The following is a 23,023-nucleotide window of genomic DNA, read 5'->3' as shown; positions in this document are numbered from 1 at the left end:
AGAGATCAGAGAAAGCCATTTTAATATTTAAAAAGTATTTTGCCTGCATTTGTGTTGCTCAGTTTCATATGAGCATCAACCTTTCCAAAAATAGTGTGCATTTCTTCTCCAGCTGTCGGACATCTCACCAATGGGACGTGATCCGTCAGTGACCAGCTTCAGCAGCGCCACCCTCACCCCCTCCTCCACCTGCCCCTCTCTGTCTGACTCCCGCTGTGGCTCCTTAGACCAGAAGTAAAACTTTGATTTGATTGATGTATATTTTTTACAATCATCCAAAAGCGCTATTGGCAGGTTGTTAGCGAGGTGTTAACGTGGTGTATTTTGTTCACTAGGACACCAGAGAACAGCTCCCGTGCCTCCAGTCCCTCCTGCTCAGACTATGAAAACTTCCCGATGGTTCCCACACTGGAGTCCTCGTACTTAGCACGGGCTGGAAAGAACGAGTTCCTCAACTTGGAGCCTGATATTGAAGAAATGAGGCCAGGGTGAGTGCTGCAACTGTGTTCTTCACCTGAAGCTTGTGTCTGCAGTGATGCCATTTATAGGGGCATTATGAGAGGAATCTTGCAGCCCAAACATAGACTTTGTGTCATCTAATACAGGAAGAAATGACTGGTGAACATGGAGGATTTCTGTTGGAAGCAAATCAGATCGATCTGATTCTTCTGCACGAAAACAAATCTTATTTTTAATGATCTCCTTTGTTCCCAGGTCTGTTGTTTCCAAGAAGGGATTCCTGAGCTTCATGGAGCCACGCTCCAACTCATGGGTGAAGCACTTTGTGGTTGTGCGCCGACCCTACGTCTTCATCTACAACAGCGACAAAGACCCGGTGGAGCGGGGCGTCCTCAACCTCTCAACAGCACAGGTGGAATACAGTGAGGACCAGCAGGCCATGCTCAAGGTACAGTTTCAAGAAATCTAATAGGAGCAAATCATTTGACTGGTTTATCGGCAGAGCAACATGCAAGTCTTTAACAGCTTCTTCATGCACTTTATTTGATAGAAACCCTTAAGAAATAGCAATTATATTTATTTTCCTTTTTTCCTCAGACTCCAAACACGTTTGCTGTGTGCACAAAACACAGAGGAATCCTGCTGCAGGCCAACAACGAGAAAGACATGAACGACTGGCTGTACGCCTTTAATCCTCTGCTAGCAGGGACGATAAGGTAAACACACGCTCTCCTCTCACACTGCACTTAACAAGAAGCAGCTCCAGGTCCTTCAGAACTGACCTGCTGATCATGAAATCCTGTCATTTCCACAGATCCAAACTGGCGAGGAGGCGCAGCGGCCTGATAAAGAACTGAAGTGAGTCGCCTGGGACACAGGAAACCACGGCTGCCGTTCTTTCTGAACAGCCTTTGAACAAACCAAGTGTTAACACTTATTAATCATTGTGATTCTTGACGGTTTCTCTCGTAAGTAGACTTGTGGCTTAAGTCTCCTTTCATGCGACCAAACGTTTCCGTTGCAGAGGAATTTGCCTCCTCTCTCCCTCCAACAACCCTCTGCCAACTCCTCAATTTCTCTCCTCCCTTTACCTCCTCCTCAGCTTTTCCGTGTTTTTTGATTTGGATTAACGATGTTCGGGTCTGATTTCTGTTCCGCTTTGTTGTCATTCCCCCAACTCCCTAACTAGTAGCATGTTGTAATAGTCTACTTGTGTGTGCACGGTTCTTCAGAAAAATGCTCTTTCTGGCCACAACTTTTCAGTTTGCCAATCATCTGTAAAAACAAACAAATCGTCTCTATCAGTGTTATTTGTCTCCCTAGAAGAGTTTTAATTTAGATTATGTGTTCCTTTTTTTCGTTAATATGGCCACATGATAACTGCAGCAGTCCTCAGGGGATGACCAGGTTCGCTCCAAAAAAGGGATATTAGATGATTTCAATTAAAACCATGAAGGGAAAATATAGAAATATGTCCTAATGAAGTATCAGTTCACGCTCTGCTACTGAAGGCAGGACTACTATTAAGAACCATTGCTGCTAATGAATTCAGAGGATTTCTTTTCCTCCTCTTCATGAGATCTGCACCAGTTCTCTTCCTAAACTGGTCTCTAGCTTCCCCTGTACTGTCTCCTAAACAGCCTTCAGAATCTAAATGTGGAAGAAAACCTGTCAAGGACTCAGTGAAACATGAGGGCTGCACCGGATTTCCACCGTCATCCATGTGATGTCTAGATCCCACTCCTCAGTCTGTGTACATACACACCCCTCGTCGGTGACTGATTATTTACAATCATGCATTTGTGTCGACATCAGAAATACACACATTCAAGTTGAATTTGTATGTCCACAGTGGAAACACGACGACGGATTGTTCAAACAGGAGAAGATATTAGTCCCTGTCCCTGTTCCTTGCTATTTAATCTAAAATGAACACAGGGTTTTCCAGGGGAGGATGAGGAGTAAGAGGAGGAGGAAGATGAGCAGTGCTCTGATGAGAGAATATCATTTGTACATACAGTCTGTTCTGGGATCAGCACAGTAGTTAACTCTCATTTAGGACATTCCTCTCAGCCCCTCGAGCTCCAGGCAGTTTTTCTTACACTGTTTAGCCTCAGACCTCAAGAGAGTCTCAACCTTTTATTTCACCTTCACAAACATGTGACGCCGAAGACAAAACCAAAACGCGATGAAGAGGTGGGAAGAAGTGAGAAGGAGAGTGAAGTTGCGGTGCTTTAGCCTTGACCACAGTGGTTAGTGGAGGAAGCTGCGAGCGTCCAGCCTGCAGGACAGATAACGATCCAGTCAACCCCATGACTCCCCTCACTGTCACCCCAGTGTCGGCTGAATCCTCTGTAGGGTCAAGTACTTACTATTCAGAGCCACCGCAGCTCATCACATGTTTATTTTCTATTTGTGTTCTTAAATTGAAACCTCTTAACACATCTAACCTTCGCTGGGTTGACATTCCATTTTTTTTTTTTATTATTACAAATATTTTCTATTATGCTTTTAACCATTCCATAGCGGTGTTTTATATGAAATGTTACAGAGGGCATTTATTTCTTAACTTTTAACCAAGGATCATGTTTGTTGAACCTTATTTTGCACATTAACACGTATCTATAGCAAGAAGAGGGAAGATCCCGCGTGTTGAGACCAGAGTATCAGGAACACTGAGAAGAGCACATATCAAGGCTACACTGGATAGCTGCTTTCCAAAGGGTTTATGGATAGAAATGAAAGGAGATATGTTAAAGGGATGAAATTGACTCAAAGGTTTTATTTCTGATATTCTTTATGAAAATATTTGCTCTGTACATCGTCGCACAGATGACATGTTATGACATTTTTGGTGCCTCTGTCTCAACAAACGCTAGAAGAGTGATGGGTACATGGGCGTTGATAATCTCCGGCCAGCCAACCGGTAGTTTGCCGTCTGTATCATATGAAAGGAAAATGGCCAAATGTATTGAAACAGAGGAACCTGTTGCCTGTTACAAGCTTTAGGGGAATTATCGGTGATGCAGCTGATGTAAAAAGACTGAAAACATTCACCTCAGAAATGAAAGCTTCCATCAGGTCAGACAACCTGCTGGTCAGAAAAAATATATCCTGCTAGACTGGTCCTGAGAAAATATTTTACGTCTGTTTAAGAACCCACATAAATAATCGGACTCAGAAACGTTCTGTTCTCTGATCAGTATACAACGCACCTCACGTTAACCTCCGGACCCCCAATGTTATTGATGCATATCGAGGTGAAAACATGTCGGAGCAAACATTTTCATTTTCATTCACAGAGGTATATTATTTTGGGATTGTGTATTTATTGTTTGCAATGTACATATTAGTTTGCAGCTCTTTGCACATATGAATAAAAACTGATCAAACAGAGTCTGCACGGTTTAGTTTACTCAGAATGAACCAGAGGATGATGTTGTGGCAGCCTCTTCCAGCCTGAAGTGGGAGAGAGTTGAATGTACTTTTTTCTCCATCTTTTAAAGAAAAGAAGAAAAAAAGAGAACTAAGATGTGACTCGCTGCGTCCCCGTCAGCGGGGCCGAGCTACATTAGCGCTTCCTCTTAGAAAGTGGATTGAGTGAAAGTCTGAGTTTTGATTTGAAGAATATTTACTCACTGCTCACGCTAGCCAGCCGCCTGAATTCTAACAAAGATAAAAGTTGGTTTTTATCTCATTTTTATGTGTTTCTAATATCAGGGAATATAATACAAAGGTAGCTGTAGTGACATCTAAAATGACAGTATACTATCGTGTGTGCTGGTGTCTTTCTCCACCTCAACACTTTTTATTTTCCGTTGATGCCTTTCAAACAAAACTAGCCATGATATATATTTTTTTTCCATCTTCCCCTCTGACAATTAATATCAGTTAAATAACTGCGTTCCCTTTTGGCTTTGTTCACTACAAGAAGACGAGAAAAAACAAACACCAACAAACAGTGACGTCAACACTGTACATTATTTGTCAGACCGGTTTCATTTTTCATACTTGTTTTGTAAATATCTGTGTTGTATGGAGCTTGAATTAAAATGTAAATATGTTGACTGTATTTGTAATAATTATAATCCATTCGCTGTATAGCATAGATGTGTCATGCAGATATCCTAACTCTGTGTATGGTAACCTAACACCATTGAACTGTTTTGTGAATGAGGCAACAATAAAAGTGCAAACTGTGCATTAGCAGAACGCTGCCTGTTGGTCCTCTCTCCTCTTTTCCTCACCAGCTTTCAGGTGTTCATCAACATCGACCTGATACTGAAGCTCAGTTCTGTCTCAATTGTTTGCAATGAGAAAATAAAATAACTATAATGTGCAAGTAAACAGTAAATTGTAATGTCGATATCAAATCTTTTAGTTTTAAAAGTGTTTAGCTTGATGATGAAGCTACAGTTTCATTTAGAAAGTCACGCAATCATTTTGAATTTATTGAGTAAATGTTTTTGATCATAGAATCTCATTATTTAGGACTTTCAGTATATAATGGGAAAGATCAGTTATTTGGCATAGTGCTTTCTAATGTATCTCATCAATTTAAAAAAACTTCCCAATGCAGAAATAAGCAATAAAAACTATTTGTGAATATCTAGATGTTATACTTGTTGTAAGATTATTAATAAGGGGCTAAAGTTAGCTGCTGGTTTGTGTTTCCTGTAGTTCTCAGATCTGTCTGAGGTAATGGAAATAAAAGCAAATCTATTGAGTATTACTTTTCAGCACAAAGCGGAAACAACCTGAGCCTTAGGACTGTTGTCCACTTTTCCTGCATGTCTTTCAATCCATCTTCAAACATTAGAATGGAAGTTTTTCTATATCATAGTACCCGGGGTGTAGTTCACTAGTTGTGTATTTAAACAGTTTAAAAAGTTAAAACTTAATCGTCTTAATTGATAAACATATTCTCATACAACTGAACATTTCAATGGTGGATCTTAAATTATTTATTGAACTATTAGTCAATAAAATGTTTTTTAATTAAAGAAAGTTTAATATTCAGAAATACAATTATCTGAGTAATTGATTTATCAATTGACAGAACATTTTGTTTTCTACTATTTAAATAATGTATATTAATCCTTATGGTAAGTTTTCAGTGAAACACATATTCTGATCCCAGCCTCTAAGATGAGAGCATTGGCTGCTTCTTCTCTGTCACATGTCATTAGAGACATAAGAGACATCAGATGTGGTTCTGCTAATAGTAAATATTATTTTTAGTTTAATAAACTTAACAATTAATCACAAAAATAATCAGATCAATGACAACAGCTGTAGTTGGCAGCCCTAGTTATTCATATATTTTTTTTAAGTAAAATGATCTGAAAAGTAACTGGTGGATATATTGTTATTGTCAAATATTGTATATACATCTATAATATTGTTATTGTGCTGTAGTAGTTGCACAGAGCAGCAGAAATGAAGTACAGAAAGTACAGGTATCTCAGAATCATGCTAGAGTACAGAACTAGAGTAAATACACTTTGCTGATAACACCTTTATCACACGTATCGATTATTAAAGTTCTCAAATAGCTACTGTTCAAATGTGGGTGTGCGCCAACGTATTACGAGTGACAGCCGAAGCAACCAATGGGAGCACAGAGACCTCTGCTCAGGTTTTTGGGCCAATCACAACTTGCGCCAAGCATCGCTTCACTTGAGAGAACGTCATGTGATTGGTGAATCCTCCCCGGTGGGCGTGTCTGCCTGTGTCCTCGCCCCCGTGGGAGAAGTAGGAAGTGAGCATCTGAGGCGGATCAGCGCGTGAGCTCCACTGTCATTCGAACACTTTGACGAACTTCACGGAGAACTCACCCGCAGAGCAACATGGCTGAGTAAGGACTGCGTGTCTCTCTCCGCTGGGGGGGAGCTGCCGGGGCTGGAGCTCGTCTCCTGGCTTCGATAACCGCGGAGTTTATCCGCTTTATTTAATTTGACCGAGTAGTCTTCCTCTAAGGGAGTCGTTAGCTTGTTAGCTAGCCGAGCAGCTTCAGTGCTCAGTAGAAATAAATATGACCGAATGTAACATGACGTTTTAATGAGGAGCAGTTTTCTTTTCCTCGCTGTAAAAATATACTAAATATAAACATTACTATGAGTTTCCATGGTTTTCAAACTGGGGAGTGTTGTTCAGTCGATAGTCGGAGACCTGATGCTCATCACAGCCTGTCACTGAACCGGCTTCTCATGTCTCTTGTTTTCCCAGAGCTGACATCGCACTGATCGGCCTGGCTGTCATGGGCCAGAACCTCATCATGAACATGAACGATCACGGCTTTGTGGTAAGATGATGACTTCACGTGTTTAACACTCATGTTACTCCAGCACAGAGGTACTTTGCTGAAGTATTTCCATTTCATGCCACTTCTGCTGCTGGGCATGCCCGAGGGAAGTACTGTACTTTGTAATCAACTGTATCTACTGGACAGTTATATGAAGTAGCTAGGTACTTTGCTGGTTAACGTCAAATTATCCAAATATTCTCAAAGAATTTAAGTGAATTTGTTGTTTATTTTCTCTTTTGTCTTTTCATTTATTTGCTCACAACCTCTCAGATTGATCAGTACAATGTTATATAAATTGGTAGGATGTATATATAGTGGTGCATTAGTAATAACAATTAAAGGATTTAAGTACTTTTCCATAATGGTTTATTCCCACAACCCCCTGCCAGTCAGGCTTATTCCACTCTCTGCTTTTGTTTCACTCGGTATTCATAACTAAACCTCTCGTACAGGTCTGCGCCTACAACCGAACCGTGTCCAAGGTGCACGACTTCCTGAAGAACGAGGCCAAAGGCTCCAAGGTGATCGGGGCCGAGTCTCTGGAGGACATGGTGTCCAAGCTGAAGAAGCCCAGGAGGATCATCATGCTGGTCAAGGCAGGACAGGCTGTTGATGACTTTATCGACAAACTGGTCAGTAGTTTGTGTTAAAAGTTGTTTGTATGTTTTGTCACGCTGAGTTAAAACGATTTACTTTAAGCTACATTTGATCAACTTCAGGTTCCTCTCCTGGAGGCAGGCGATATCATCATCGACGGTGGCAACTCTGAATACACGGACACTACAGTAAGCAGATGTCGATCACTGCATTGCAGAAAATGTTGATAGCTAACAGAAGATATGCTCACATTACTTGTTTCTCTCTGTCATACAGCGGCGGTGTAAGAGTCTGAAAGAGAAGAACTTGCTGTTTGTCGGTAGTGGAGTCAGTGGTGGAGAGGAAGGGGCACGTTATGGACCCTCCCTCATGCCAGGAGGACACAAAGAGGCCTGGTCAGTCATCCCAAACTCTGTCTTACAGTTTAAAACATATTGAACATGACAAAACATCCATTATTCAGCCATTTCTGGTTGTAGGTTAATCAATTTTAACACTAACTTCTGCTTTTGTTTCAAGGCCACACATAAAAGACATCTTCCAGAGCATCGCTGCCAAGGTTGGAACAGGGGAGCCTTGTTGTGACTGGGTGAGTGGAAATATGCATAATAATTGTTACTGACTAGAGTTGTAAGAATGTGGAGCAGCTATTGCCATGGTGTCATCTGGCATGCATTTCTGACCGGCTTGCTTCTGCAGGTTGGAGATGACGGTGCAGGTCATTTTGTGAAAATGGTCCACAACGGCATCGAGTACGGTGACATGCAGCTGATTTGTGAGGCCTATCATCTCATGAAGGATGTTCTGGGTATGAACCATGATGAGATGGCAGAGGTGAGTTTGTTATCGCTGTACGATGTAACCTTCACAATGTATCGGCTGTCTAAAATCAATTGTTAAATAAAAAATGGTGGAATTGATTCCATAATTTGTTCACACGGTCTCAGGCTTTCACCAGCTGGAACAAGACGGAGTTGGACTCCTTCCTGATCGAGATCACGGCCAACATCCTCAAATACAGGGACACTGATGGCACACCTCTGCTGCCCAAGATCCGCGACAGTGCCGGACAGAAAGGAACAGGGAAGTGGACGGCAATTTCCGCCCTGGAATACGGCACACCTGTCACTCTGATCGGTAAGAGAACAAAAAGGAGATTGTTGACAAGGAAGTATTTGGTTTCCTTCTGCTGCTGTCAGTAAACCGTGTTAGTCATGATGACATGGCAAAAAGGTATTACGTCACTGTTAAATTAGGGTTTCAACACGGCTTCATATTACTCAAAGCCAGTGGGGTAGATGATGGGCTAATATATAGTTTTGTCTGTTAGTTAACACACACATACCGTGTTTAGTGAGCCTCTTCCAGCGAACAGGATCGATATCTGGTGCCTCTAAGAAGATTGAAAGCTTTTCTAGTGGTCTGCTCATCTCAGGTGACATAAGGAGGATTTGGCTTTGCTCTTTGCTCTGACTGTATGACATTCTCTTTCACAAGCAGCCGTGGAGGTCAGGATGCAAGATTAATAATCCTCTGCCATCAGCTCAGCTCTGCAGAGCGCCTCTAAACAGACACCTGTTAGAGTGCAAATTAGAAGTTAGACGAGGTTGATGACAGACTTTCTGTAAAAGTCTACGAATGTAGAAATGTTGCAGGAACTCACTTTTCATTAAAACTAACATTAACTCTTGTTCAGATTGAATGTTTTCAAATACAATGATCAATCCCTGTCAGTGCAGGATATCCTCTTGTGATAATAGTGACAGGCAGCACAAAAGGCTTCATTGTGCGTAATCGGAGTCAGTGTGGTTCAGTGTGTGAGCCCGGTACCGTCTGCCCACGGGGAGCTGTGCCTTTCACAGGGGATAACATTCCTCACCAGGATGGTTCACTGGACCCATTTTCTCTTTATCCCTCTCTCTCTCTCTCTCTGATTTCCAGTGAGTTGCATCACGAGCTGCTCAGTTTTAGCAAGTCATGCTTACTCAACACATTTCCCCCCACTGACGGTGGCACTGCTTTTTCATTTTTAATGTGGCAACGGGCAAGCCTTGCTTTTACAACAGAATTATTACTGCTGATCTTTGAGCATTGTGTTTTTAAACATTGTGTTTCTGCAGTGTGGCTTCGAAATGGATTAGTTCAGCATGTTACTATTTAATAATATGTTATGAGATCTTTTAGGAAATCTAAATTAGTGTTTACACACTCTTGAAATGAGAGCGCTCCCTGTTTTGTTATGCAGACAGCTAACCTTGTTGTCCCTCTCTGCCTCCCTCCTCCTCCTCCTCCTGCTCCTCCTGTGTCTCAGGGGAGGCTGTCTTTGCCAGATGCCTGTCCTCTCTAAAGGATGAGCGAGTGGAGGCCAGCAGCAGACTCTCAGGTCCGCAGGGGGTCAAATTCAGCGGCGACAAGAAGGCCTTCCTGGAAGACATCAGAAAGGTACTTCACACAGTATAATAAACGTGGAATAGTGAAAAGAACAAACTCTGGTAAAAGACAGGATAATGGACTGAAAGGGCTTTCTAGTCTAATCGACAATGTGAGAGTATGGTAATAATCATGAAGTACCACAGCAAACTTGGAAAACAGTTGTCCACTGTCACAGTCGGTGAGCAGTTTACAAAGCATCTGATGTTCCAGTTTTTTTCAAATGGGTGTAATAAATCATCAACTAACTTAAAGATATAAGATACATCTGTTTTCTTCCTTCCACGGTTTGTATTGGTCCCACTTAATGGATCCTTATTCTGCGTAATTTTTATGGATGACCTCATCAGTGTACGTGGTCTGCACCTGAAGTAAAGTGAAGTAAAATGTCATTGGCAAAGGTAGTGAAGACAAGCTCCCATGATCCAATGCTACTTCGCTAAGTCATCAATCTAGGTGTTTTAACCAGAAAGTTTTCTTTTAGTCAGCTTGTCCAGGGTTACTGGAGGCGGGTATTTTGCAGAAACACTGATATTGAAGTTCGTCCTGTTTGTAGAAAAGTCACCTCTGCAAAAATGTAGCACTTGGTATCAATGCACTAACAAGCATGCTGCAGACTTGCCAGATTTATTTGCTCAAGTATATGAATATACTAACAGACTAATGATGTCATAATCCTAATTTCACTGTATCTGAACAAACAGATTTATTTTTCTCCTTCTAGGCTCTTTACGCTTCCAAGATCATATCCTACGCACAGGGCTTCATGCTGCTGCGGCAGGCAGCCAAAGAGTTTGGCTGGACCCTGAACTACGGTGGGATCGCTCTGATGTGGAGAGGAGGCTGCATCATCCGAAGGTGCAATTTATCTCATTGTGTCCTCATATCAGTGGTCGGCCCAACTGCTGCCTTGTGCAAACCGATTACAACAGGGATCTTACAAATGGTGGTGAAAACTGTGGTTAGGCAGCGTGAGAGAGAGAACTTTTTGAGAAAGCAAGAAGACTGAAATGGAGAATTGTCTTTTCTTGATCAAATTCACTTTGGATTAATTGTTGGACAAGCGTAGGTGAAGAGGATTAAGTCTTCATCATTAGATGCCATAAAGGAGGTAATTAACTCTTAGTCACTGAGATGTGTTTTAATGCTGGAGTGAGGAATGTAGATGAAAGAAATGAGAAAAATGAGGAAATCGTGGTTGTGACACTGGTTTGCTTTGTGTAAAATTGAACAGACATTGCGTAAACCTAAATCCAGTACAATACTTGAGAAACAGGTTTTCAAAGGGTATCCATTTTGAAAAGATGTACATTTTAACACAGCATTATAATTAAACAGTTGATCTCTCTGTGGACTCTGGTCACTAACCCTTCTCTCTCTCCCTCCTCTTCCCACCAGTGTCTTCCTGGGTAAAATCAAAGAGGCGTTTGACAGGGACACCAAGCTGCAGAATCTGCTGCTGGACAACTTCTTCAAAGATGCTGTGAAGGAGTGTCAGGTATGAGGAAGGAGGAAGTGGACAAAAAGGCAACCTGCAACCGCCACATTGACAAAGACACACAGAAAAAAACGGTTTCCTCCTTTGAGTAAACAAAGGAGTGAAGCAAGAATAACACTCAGTGACTTAACTTCCAGCTGTGTGCAATGCAGTGTCAGAGAGTTTAGATTGTATTGTTGAGGAAAGGACACAATCAATTAATTTGTATTTTTATCCCTACTATATTATATAGAGAATAAAAAAAACCTGAGGACAGTGTGAGTTGACTTGAAAAAACAAAAATCTAGAGATAACTTCAGGAGTCGCTCGTAGTGTCGCCGGCCTGTGTTGAAAGTACCAAGAGACAAATTCAACCATCAACACTCACATCTGTGGCCTCAATGTGTATCACCATACAGAGCGTGCTGCATGTGACGCCTTCTTGTTGTTCTTGTGTTTTCTCTCCCCAACCGGTTGAGGCAGATAGCCGCCCACCTTAAGTCTGGTTGTGCTCAGGCCATGACCAGTTCACATTGGAGTCTGATACTGGCCACATTTGAAAAGATAATGGGAACAGCCACATGAAAAAAATATCAGAATTGCATTGGAAACGTAGTCCAGGTGACCGGAAAGATTCGGATTCATGATCCGACGTCATCGAAAATTATTAAAACAATGTGATGGTCAGTTTCTGTGGAAGCGTGACAGGGGCGAGGACACGCACGCAGGAGAGAAGTTTTTCCCGCAGATTATGAAATCGAGTAAAAGGTTTAAAGTATTTGTGATTTGAAGACATATATTGCCCTGCCCTAATTTTAACTTTGTCTTCCCAGGAAGGTCCCACTGAAATACAATATCTCTTTTCAGTAACCCCAGAGAGTTCTACTCAAGATGTGCAGAATAAAGTTGACCAACACAGCGTACAGATTAAAAACACAGAGCATAAACGTATAGAAATCCGTGGCTAAAATGAACTATGGAAAATAAAAAGGACATTCTACAAGTAATGACATCGTTCTATGAAAACTGATGAACTGATGAATCCTTAAATAATTTTTCCATCGATAATGAAAGTGTTAACAGCTGTTGTTATCATTTTGTGTAGGAGTCGTGGCGCAGAACGGTCAGCACTGGGGTCCAGCACGGTATCCCCATGCCCTGCTTCACCACCGCTCTGTCCTTCTATGACGGCTACAGACATGAGATGCTGCCAGCAAACCTCCTCCAGGTGAGACGACAGTTGGAGCTGAGGTGCACTGACCATATGGCCTAGTGTGGAGCTCCATCAGATTAGAAACAACACGTGTAGCGGGTGTGTTTGTGTTTGCGTAGGGATTTAAGACCCTGACAGTGTAATCTGTTTGTTTCCTTATATCTCAGAGTCATTTTGAAATGTTTATCAGAGATTGTTTACATGTTTTTTTTTCCTTTAGGCCCAGAGGGATTACTTTGGAGCTCACACGTATGAGCTGCTCTCAAAACCCGGCAGTTTCATCCACACTAACTGGACGGGTCACGGTGGAAACGTCTCCTCTTCCTCCTACAATGCTTAAGGACCCCACTCCCATCACTCAAAAACACAGAGAAGACGACTGAGGTCAGCTGTGGGAGAAGACGACATGTTACACATTCCAACCTTCAATTTTATAAAAACCATGCCTGAGTATTCCAGACCTCATCACCCAACTATCACCTTCATCCAACTTTTTACTCCCTCAACGACATGTTGCAGTTTTATTTATGAAGAGAGGAAATCATCGGTCTGTGTGTTGTAAACTCTGTCACTGTGTATGTAGCAACTCAGTCACAAGGCTGATGTTCAGCATATTGTCATGTTGGGCCCAGGGTTCACCGTGTTAACACTGGATTAAGGTGAACCGTTGCACTGTACTGTATTAGGCTAAATAAAGATTTCAATCCCTTTATTATTAGCTCCTTACTCTCTGGCTTCTGTAAACAGGATTGAGATGTGACATAAGCTGCCTGATGTATAAACAGGCTACTCAGTTCAAAAGACCTGTCCCTCTCAGACTGTTGTCGAGTACAGTGAATATTTACATGAAAATATAACAAAACAGAAGGTCCATACTGCCACTCAGGCTTCATCATCTTAAAAAACTATTTTCAGTCATTTAAGCTTTAAAATATTTATACCTACAGCATAATAAACAGTCCTGCGCTGAATGTGTCAATGTTCAGTTATTGATCAGACTACTGGAAAACAACTAAACATATTGGCCCGGCAGAGAAATGACCTGTATCAAATTAGTTCACTGAGTACATGAAGCCTTTATTTTCGATGTCCAGAGGATGGCGCCGTAACTCTTAGCACATGATTGTAGACACAACAACTTGATCACTTATATAACACGTGTGTGGATATTATTGGATAGTGTGGAGATTAGAACTTCAGTGAATTTCTTGACACAGTGCCAGAGACACATTGACTTAAATATATGTTGGTTTTTAGAATGTAGTTTAATTTGACTGTATAATTATATTGTAAGATAATCCTGTAAAACAAATAAGGCGTGAGAAACAAAATTTGCATTTTCAACACACAGCCTCAGGGGCCTTTGACTTAAACCGTTAAACTGTGAAGGGGTTGTACCAAGAAAAGTACTTAGAATAACATATGTTTCATTTGAAGGGACCACCATCTAAAAAGATTGGAAAATATTGGTACAGATGATGTTTGACTAATGTAAACAAAGGGCAACACAAACAGTGTGCTCACACAACAAGGACAAAATCTTGAAAGAGATCAGAAGATAAATGTCTGGAAGTAGAATGATAAACAGTCAATGTCTCGATCATCGTCAATCTACTGCAGTGAAAATAGAGGACGTTGTTTTCAATGCAAGAGAAATGCTGTTACTCACTCGTTCTCACTGTTAGTTGGAGAAACAAAGGTTCTCACAGCGCTGAGGGCTGTGAAACTTGACAACAGAGTGTCTGCAGTGCAGCTCTGAACTCCACCTGCTGTTTAACAGTAAATAAAGCCTCACCTCAGTTCACCTGCACTGTGATGTCGCTGTGCTGATTATCATGTCGATGTTCAAATCAACCATCTGGGATTTCTTCAAAGACGTATGACTCCTCATGTCATGGCTTTGATCCTGAAGAGAAACAGCAGAACAAACTGGATAAACGCTGTAAAATAGACCTATAAACTACAAACATACACTTCAAACAGGCCTGTATCGTAAACAGAGCGCTTCCGGGATCAGAGAGGTCATCTGCAGGATTAGTGCCACTCAGTTATCAACATTCATCCAACTGGTTTATAAAAGAACATTAAACTTGTGCATTTTGTCTCTTTCCTCTGATATTTAATTAATCTGGAGAACAAAATATTCTCAATAATTAGAAGCCTTGTATCTTTAATGGGGCCTGATGCCAAATGGAGGTTGTGTTAGAGCACACGAGGCCACTAGAGTGTTTTCTTTTTTATAATACACCTTAGTTTAGCATGTCCCTATGGTCCAATTATTTTCATGCTTTTCTAAGGGTACCATAATTTTTGTCCAGGCCATTTTCATTAGTTTGTTTTTTTAAATGACTCTGTTGAACCACAATTCATAACCCATGTCTGATTTTCATTAGTTCATTTCCAGGACAGTTGTATTTATTATTACTTTTGTCAGTTTCAAGTTATTTCAGTGACCATTGTGGGTTTTTCTTTCTTTAACGGAAGGGTACCAAAGATTTTGTCTGCGTCTGTATAACTGCCATCTGCTGCTGCAGCTCGGATTCACTTTATGTTCAGTAAGTGCTTTTGTAACCGTCTTTATAAATGATAATAATCTGGTTTTCTGTTTAGGTAGCGCCTCACCACGGGGACCTGAGCTTCAATACACAACCCAGGCCAAAGCTGAAGAAGCTCTTTTATAAACAAAACTCATCAGCCAGTGAAAAATCGGGCTTTAAAGTTGTATATTTGCCATTTCAATCAATCAATCAATCACATACTATTTGTATAGCCCATATTCACAAATCATACTTTGTCTCATAGGGCTCAACAAGGTGCAACATCCTCTGTTCTTACAAGAAACAGTAGTAGGAAATGGTCAGCTGAGCAGAGCACATGGTCGGGACTGAATTGGCTGGTTCTATCTCTGATGTGGAGTGAATCACATTCCTGACCGAGGGACTATGAATCAGTCCGCAGTGATTATAATCTGATCTTCATCATAAGAGTAAGACTGGTCCATCTGATCTATGTAATAAGCTCCATTCCAGATAATATTCATGATCTATCGGTCAATAGCAACTGAAGAATATCAGGTGAGGGCACAGCATCAAAACAGTCTAATCTTAAAAATCACAACTGCCCCCTTACTTGCAAACTTTAAAACATAAATTTGAGTGGATACTGCAGCCAGGGATGTGGCAGCAAATGTTTCCAGAGACAACAGAAGTGCAGTTTGGGTTCATGGATCAGTACCTTGGTAAAAAGCTGACAGAGCCTCTTGTAAGAACTTTTTCTGAAAGACTCTCAACCTGTAACAGTGGGAGAATAAAGCAGTAAACCATTAAAGCAGTTGTGAAAATGTCTGAGGTCTGTGACTGTGTTAGTGATTTTTGACCTTTGACCATCCACTGCTGCAAATACAAAGATCTGATGACATGATAGGCTGCAGAAGTTTTCCATTATCAAGCTTTGATTGAAACAACACTGAGAACCTCAATGTGCATTACACAGATTAAAATAAATACAACTGTTAATAACCGTCTTTATCTTTATGTTGTTTTAACCCAATGCTAGTTTTTATGTTGGACACATTCAAAAGCTGTTAATTCTTCGTTTAGATCCTTAGTTTTCCTAAATTGGTGTGTAAACAAATATCAGTAAGGACAGAAAAAAACAATCACTCCCATAATATTTTTCTAACCAAGTTTACATCTACATTAAAGGAGAGTTTGAAGCCTTTTGCTCTTGTTCTTCAAACTTCATCATGGCGCAACAGCACCATCTACAGGCCAAGCATTACATCTACACCAAGTAACCAGCCAGCAGCAGCCTACACAGTGCAGGACCAAAACAAAACCAAATCACCAGACTGAAAACATGAATAAGATCTTATGTTAATCTACATTCAGAGACGACAGAAGATTAAAAACTCAACTTTTATTTTACACTGCAATACTAAAATCTTTCAATATACAAAGTGAGTTTTTTTGCTGGCATGTTCAGTCAGTTGTTTAAGTCCCTTTGGATATCAGTCAGCGCGTACATTTCAAACACTTTACAATCAAGGTAAACAAAAAGAACAAGAACACTTATTTCGGGCTCATCTAAACTTTTTTTTTAAAACCACATTCGAAACAAACCTATAGGTTAACACTTCAGTGAGCCATCACCCACTTCTAATGGAGGACAAAGAATCAAGTATTTACTGACAGAAATGCATGGTGTTAGATTTAAGGCAGACTTTGGGTTCCACAAGTTTGACCAAAGAACAAGCATGATCGCTGTCAAACTGCAGGTGAGACATTTGCCTGTTTGATCCAATTTATTTTTGACATGTTAAAATATAAAAAAAACGAGCGAAATCATCAGCAGACATCAGAGTCCAAGTAAATAATTCAGATAAGGCATTACATGCTTTAGCAGGAGTAGGACGGAATGAATAGCTTTAACTCATCCTACCCCTAGTCTTCTTTTTTTGGAGGTATACACAAATACCTCAGCCCAATTGAGTACGGTCCACTGAATTTCATTTAGGGATGGTCCGAGGTTTCTTGATAGTGAGGTGAAGCTGATCCTTCTCAGGAGTTGGACAGTCGAGCAGCTATTCCATTGATGGTTTGCACCGGGCCCACCCACCAATGTCTTCAGCTTCTCCACAACTGACTCCAACGAAAACCTGCGCTGTCCGTGTCCGAGGTCCCTATACATGTGAATTAAAGTGTCGGCAGTTTAATTCATGTCAGTCAAAAATAAGTCACTGTGAAGAGGGTATAATACCTAATCAAATTCAGTTTTATTTCAGACTTCCCTTTGAATCACAAAACATAGAAAAATGCATTCGTAACCACTTCAAACACAAACTTTCAGTGGGAACTTGTCAAACATTCACCACATCAGCCTCCGAGTACACTTTCAAACACCGACACACTTTCAGAGTTCACCCCCCCACACAGACCCACACGGGCACAAAGTCACATTTCACACAGAGAGGGTGGTTAACAAGGAGAAAATAAAACACACAACCAGACACAGCATTCACTTCAAATCAGACAGGAAGAGAAAGCTGAGAAAGGATACAAAAATCATTGCACTTGACATTTCAATCTGATTTAGAGAAACATGGTTGATAGAAAACGATGACACAACAGCAGACCATAGGAATCTCAAGATGCAATACTGTCCTTGTGATGAAGTTTAGGAACACACTCGTACTTGCTTCCTCCTCTCACACTCGCACAAAGCTACAGGATCTTCTCATGTCTCGCAGGCATTTGTTTAGAGGAAAAAAATAAATAATCCACAAACAGTCCTTCTCACACTAGCTTTCTTTCATTTTGCTCGCCCTTTCGCTCTCTCACTCGGTTCAACACCAATCCCACAAATTGATCTTGAAAAGCGACAAGTGCAGACAATGTTTCTATATCCATTAAAAAGGGGAGAGGAGAAAAAGAACACCCACCGTCTAATACAGTATATGCAGGGTGAAGCTGTGTTCTCTGATGACAAAGCATTTACACATTGGAGGAGGGGAACTGATACTGAGATCTGTCGAACATTGCTGCCAATGAGGCGTTTCCTCCCGGGAAATTGGGAAAGAGTTGGTGAACTGCAGAAGAGATTTTCATGAAGGCGTTTCCAAAAGACGTCAAACAAAATACAAACAAAAATATGCAATCAACTGCTTACACACATAGAATCATATCAAGCCCATTTTACAAGGGGCTGAGGAGCACTTAAAATACTCGTGCATGTTTAAATATTTATCTTGCATGCACATCATCTCTGCGGAACATTTTCTCGAAAACAACAAAGGTGGTGTGGCAGTTTCATCTAACAAACTAAAATGTTCTCCCATTCAGTTCACGGCAACATAAGTCACATGCAAATCTTCTCTTTACCAAAGTAAAAAGGCAGTGTAATTTTAAATAACTAGAAAAAAAGATAGAAGCAGCCCCCCCCCCCCCCACCCCATGGGTATACTTACCAGATTAGTCTAATAGCAACAAAAACCCAACTAGAAGCTATCTACATTCCCCAACTAGAAGACTTAGAGTCCATAGACGTGCCAAAGCCAGAGCTGAAGCCGCTGTTGGAGGCAGGGTTAGTTCCTGCAGCCCAGCCGAGGCTAGCCGAGCTGGGGCTGCTGTAACTGGTGCTGGCAGAGCTATAGGTCTGGTCTCGGGTTGTAGTGGGTGTGCCTGCCGCTGTGGTCAGACCCTGCTGGTTAGCCAGCATGCCCATCATTCCCCAACTGCTCTGTAGCGCTGCCTGAGCAGCGGCCACCATTGCAGGGTTAAGACCGAGAGCCCCAAAGTTAACCCCACTGCTACCGCTGCCTAGCCCACCACGATTACTGCCATAGCCCTGACTGAACCCACCAGCCCCAAACCGCCCACGATCCATCATTTGCCTACTGTTGTTGTGTTTGGGCTCAGCATTAGAGATGTGCACGCTGATGCCCTTGATGATCAAGTCCTCGCCACACAGGGCTTGGGCGACCTGGAAAATAAATGAAGAGTTGATTACTACTTCTGTCATTATGGCATTGATATCACATGCATTTTATTATACACCTCAAACTGTATCTGATGCTGATAACACGTTATCCTAATGTTACCTTCATATTCACTACTTCCTCGCAGCTTATGACTATAATATAATATCAAAATCATCTTGTGATTATGATATCTACTAATAATCTCAATCTGGCATCTATGATGGATCTCACCTGGTCGTCAGCAAATGTGACAAATGCAAAAGCCCGGAAAGGTTTGGGGATGAAGACATCAGTGACTTCACCGTACTGCATGAAGTACTGCCTCAGCTCATCAGTGGACATGTCCTCTGTGCAGCGGCCAACAAAGATTTTACGGCTTCTCATCGGCTCATCAGGACATGCCTGAGAGGGACAGTCAAAAGGAAAATTCTACATCCGTTTTAAATCATGCTGCCGATGAATTCAATCATATTTTTCAAATATTTGTCACGATCATTAAGCATGATTAAATGTTTTTCAAATTAGGAGGAAGATACAAAAACTGAACTATTATTAAAGTTAATGCATTTTAATCTCAATAAAACATATATAAATCAACAAAAATAATTAACTTCACTATGTAAGGCTTAACAATTTTTACTACATAATTCCACATGACCAGTCTTAACTAACCCTTGATCTAAAGAAATTGGTCCATGATATGCTGTTATTAACGATTATTCTGTGCTACGGAAACTCTGGTCAACTTACCCTTGAGTTAGGAAGTTTGCAATCACACCACCTTCCATCAATCATATGTCTCTGAGCAATGACTTTGGTTTGTGTCTCGTATTCAGTGAATCGGACAAATCCAAATCCTTTTGAGTTGCCAGTTTTTGCATCTCTCTTCACCTGCAGAGAACACAGAGGAATGTCAGTTTGTTACCAATTCACACCAAACCAAAGATTTAAAGACATATTCTTAAAGGTTCAGTGTGTAACATTAAGGTGAAAGGGACCTTTTGGCAGAAATTGAATATAAAATAATTCTAGTAATTTGTTCTTACAAGTGTGTAAACACCTAAACTCTAAAAAGAATTGTATTTTTTACCCTAGAATTTGAGCGAGTCCTCTCTACAGAGGCTATCATGTTTGTTTTAGTAGCCCAGACGGGAAAAATTTACCACCTGAGGTGGGGGTATTCAGCTGCAACAAGCAACTTCACTACTACATGTCACTTATTCCTACTCACTGAACCTTTAAAACACTTCTGCCAAGTAAGACTTCACTACCTGCACCATGATGACCTCCCCGAAAGTAGTGAAATAATCTTTCAAGTCTTGTTCTGATGTTTTCCACGGTAGCCCGAGGACAATAAGATCTGATGTCTTCTGAAAGCCCCTCTTGACTTTCACGGCTGAGGCAGCATCTATTTCATCCATCTTCCTTTTGTTATCTATGGAGAATAGACAGACACAAATTACATTAGTGTAAAATACAGATGTCTCCGAAAAGAGGTCTACGGTCAAACTTTAAGTCGATGAGCTCCTGGCCATTTGGTGGTTTAGTGAGGGACAGCAACACGCACTAAATGACCAGCAGAATGTGGATCCCATATGATGGAGTATTTTATTCAGTAATATGCCTCCATAACAAGCTCCACTCTCCTTAGAGGGCTAACCACTGGACATGTGGAAGCTGGATGCAGGAATATGTTCAAAGTCATCTAGAAATCAATGAAGTTTGTTGATGAGGCATATGTTTGTTTCTCCGGCTCATCCCAAAGGTGTTGTGTGGAGGGGAGGTCAGGGCTCCGTGCACGAGCATCTGGTCATCGCACACCAAACTCAGGAAATTATTTATTCATGGAACTGGCTTTGTTCAATAGGGTGCTATCAAGTAGGAAAATAGAATGAGGCTTTTACAAAGAGGTGGAAGAACAGCAATCACAACACTATAGCGGTTACATTTTGTCTCGCTGGACTCAAAGACGAACTAAAACAAGTTGGAACAGATGTAGTGGAGGAGAGACGGGACATATAAACATATACACCATGTGTCGGCCTCCAACATGATAAATTAAAACAATACATCTAGCCATTGTAACCTTCATAGTATAAGGATGTAGGGACGGTCGTTAGATTGGACTTGTCCTGCTGTACCTAATAAACTGTGTGTTTGTGGTGGCGGCTCTGCTCAACTGGAAATGCAAGTACAATAATTTACACCATTATCCATCTCACCTTTGGGATAATTGACGACGTAGACCAGATTCCCCCAGTCGTTCTCAGGTGCATTCAGGACCCCCTCCACGAGCCGGACCCCCCTCATGCACTGGGACTCCGGGTTCCTGTAGCGCAGCCCGCACGCCCCTGGAAACTGAGCCGCCACCGACGACAACAACACGGTCCCGTCGTCCTCCGAGGGGATCTCCATCGGCTCCTCGTTCTCCTCCTCCGCCACACGGATGTACAGCTCCGACATGATCTCTGCGTCCGGCAGGAATCCGCTGATGGAGCGCGGCTAACACCGGGATGATGCACGCGTTTTGAAAACGTCGATGCTCGCTCGAGTGAACCTGCTTAATGTGTGAGCTGAGATACCGGAGGAGCCACAGCACACACACACACAGACAGACGAACTGTTTGCGACACACACCCACAGCCACACGTAACAGTCCGCGGTCACCAGAGATGGATGTTTTCTTTCACTCACAACCGTTACGCACAAACACGTTAGCCGGCCGAGCTAACAAGCTAGCAAACTCAAGTTAGCGTAAAAATGAATGAGCATCGGATTCAGCGCCGTCTCGAAGAATACACACGTCCTCCTCCTGTTTACGAGCGTGTGGCCGGATACTGGATCCCAACAAAAACATCCACACGTTCGCCTTTATTCGAATGTGAGCGCCGAACCGTCGGAGCCAAGGCTAACCTCTGTAACCTCAAAGCTAGCTAACAAAATGGCCGCTCGACATGCTGCTCACCTTGTATAGATGACATCACCCAGTTGGGAGGGCACACTGTGGACTTCTGTAGGGGTTCGAAATAAAACTGAAAACCCTTTAGGTCAAAGTTTGCCTCAATATCACATGTTGTTGTTTATATATTTGATGAACTTGGCTGAACGCTCTTTGGTGAATGTTGTCTATCTTGTCGAGTTGCATAATTTACAACAGGCAACGTTTGAAGTTGCTGTTTTACCCTTTGAGTTGACACAGAGAAGATTCATCTTGAAAACCCAAACAAAAGGTGCGCACTTACAAATGGTGTCAAACAACATTTTAACCATGAATCCTGCAACATGAGATGTTTTCTTCTTCATCATATGGGTTTAATCTACGTATCTATGTTTGTCCACCATACGTATCGCTATTCTCTCAGGTTCCTAACTGATTTAACTTTGTAATAAACATGTTGTATCTGTGCAATTTCCATATCTCTATGTTCAATACTGTTTTACTGTTTATATTTTATGTGTATTCCCTTATTGCAGGTGCAACACGGTACATTTCCCCATCAAGGGACTTTTCTTTTTTTTTATTTGCAGACATATTCCCCTCTATGACTCAGCTATAGGCTTTACAATTACTAAATCTGAATTCATTCAACCATGTGATAAGAAAGTAAAAGTCAACTATTAATGCCACCATTCAGTTATTATATTAAAAACTATTTAAATTTTAATGCAGTTCTCATTGTTTGCAATGATACCAAACATGTCAGGATAGTGCTTTGAGTGTCCCAATAAATTAAGTATGAAATACAAAATATATATATTAGTGTGGCAACGATAATAAAAAAGAAACAATTGCAGCACACTGTTCTTCATGGGGTGACAGATCTGATGAGGGCCATGTTTTCATTTTTCCAAAGCAAGATTGCCTCGATTTATTCTCTCTTTTTTATTTGTTATCAAAATGTATCACCCCTGTGCCAAAGCGAACCTTGTGGTACTTTTTATATATATATATATACTTATGTATTTAATTTAATGGGGCAGCCATTAATAAAACACTGGTGTTTGAATATATTTCTAAGTGTAAACATATCAATGGAGATCTTGCACAAATGATTTCTAGGT

General features: G+C 41.3%; 2 protein-coding genes across 7 annotated transcripts in view; one reads left to right on the top strand and one right to left on the bottom strand.

Annotated features, from left to right (window-relative positions):
• The window catches only part of kif1b (kinesin family member 1B), a gene marked incomplete in the record, with an annotated part of 59,932 nt that extends 46,737 nt beyond the window's left edge, over positions 1–13,195 (top strand). Inside the window, 15 exon segments of the mRNA XM_062392786.1 lie at positions 336–488; positions 715–907; positions 1,057–1,175; positions 6,688–6,763; positions 7,219–7,398; positions 7,486–7,551; positions 7,640–7,758; positions 7,883–7,980; positions 7,983–8,197; positions 8,311–8,500; positions 9,675–9,805; positions 10,518–10,651; positions 11,192–11,291; positions 12,376–12,498; positions 12,704–13,195. Coding sequence (XP_062248770.1) covers positions 336–488; positions 715–907; positions 1,057–1,175; positions 6,688–6,763; positions 7,219–7,398; positions 7,486–7,551; positions 7,640–7,758; positions 7,883–7,980; positions 7,983–8,197; positions 8,311–8,500; positions 9,675–9,805; positions 10,518–10,651; positions 11,192–11,291; positions 12,376–12,498; positions 12,704–12,823 — 2,017 coding nt within the window.
• Positions 13,196–16,381: 3,186 nt separating this feature from the next.
• On the bottom strand, positions 16,382–21,943 carry tardbpa (TAR DNA binding protein a). 6 transcript variants are annotated; one of them, XR_009921147.1, is made up of 7 exons: positions 21,184–21,937; positions 20,233–20,396; positions 19,712–19,852; positions 19,193–19,390; positions 18,843–18,963; positions 17,924–18,070; positions 16,382–17,164 (listed from the first exon to the last, which is right to left on the bottom strand). XR_009921147.1 is itself a non-coding variant. In XM_062391553.1 (6 exons), exons 1-6 carry the CDS (start codon positions 21,422–21,424, stop codon positions 17,976–17,978), a joined length of 960 nt encoding a protein of 319 aa, XP_062247537.1. In that variant the 5' UTR covers positions 21,425–21,940; the 3' UTR covers positions 17,236–17,975. The 6 variants fall into 6 exon arrangements, 3 of the variants coding, with proteins under 3 accessions (XP_062247537.1, XP_062247535.1, XP_062247536.1); XR_009921148.1 differs by having other exon boundaries at positions 18,879–18,963; positions 21,184–21,935; XR_009921149.1 differs by having other exon boundaries at positions 18,879–18,963; positions 19,193–19,363; positions 21,184–21,931.
• Between the last annotated feature and the right edge of the window lie 1,080 nt (positions 21,944–23,023).

The sequence above is a fragment of the Platichthys flesus genome, chromosome 7 (genome assembly GCF_949316205.1).
Source record: "Platichthys flesus chromosome 7, fPlaFle2.1, whole genome shotgun sequence".
In the NCBI taxonomy this organism is placed as follows: domain Eukaryota; kingdom Metazoa; phylum Chordata; class Actinopteri; order Pleuronectiformes; family Pleuronectidae; genus Platichthys; species Platichthys flesus.
The sequence above is the reverse complement of the archived record's forward strand: the minus strand, read 5'-3'. Positions and strand labels throughout refer to the sequence as shown.

Excerpts from the sequence above, each read along its gene's own strand:
- tardbpa (XM_062391551.1), bottom strand. The coding sequence starts at position 21,424 with ATGTCGGAGCTGTACATCCGTGTGGCGGAGGAGGAGAACGAGGAGCCG. Across the intron at positions 19,853-20,232 it reads GGGAGGTCATCATGGTGCAG|GTGAAGAGAGATGCAAAAAC; the intron begins GTAGTGAAGTCT and ends TGTTCTCTGCAG. Across the intron at positions 18,964-19,192 it reads TCACATTTGCTGACGACCAG|GTCGCCCAAGCCCTGTGTGG; the intron begins GTGAGATCCATC and ends TTTATTTTCCAG.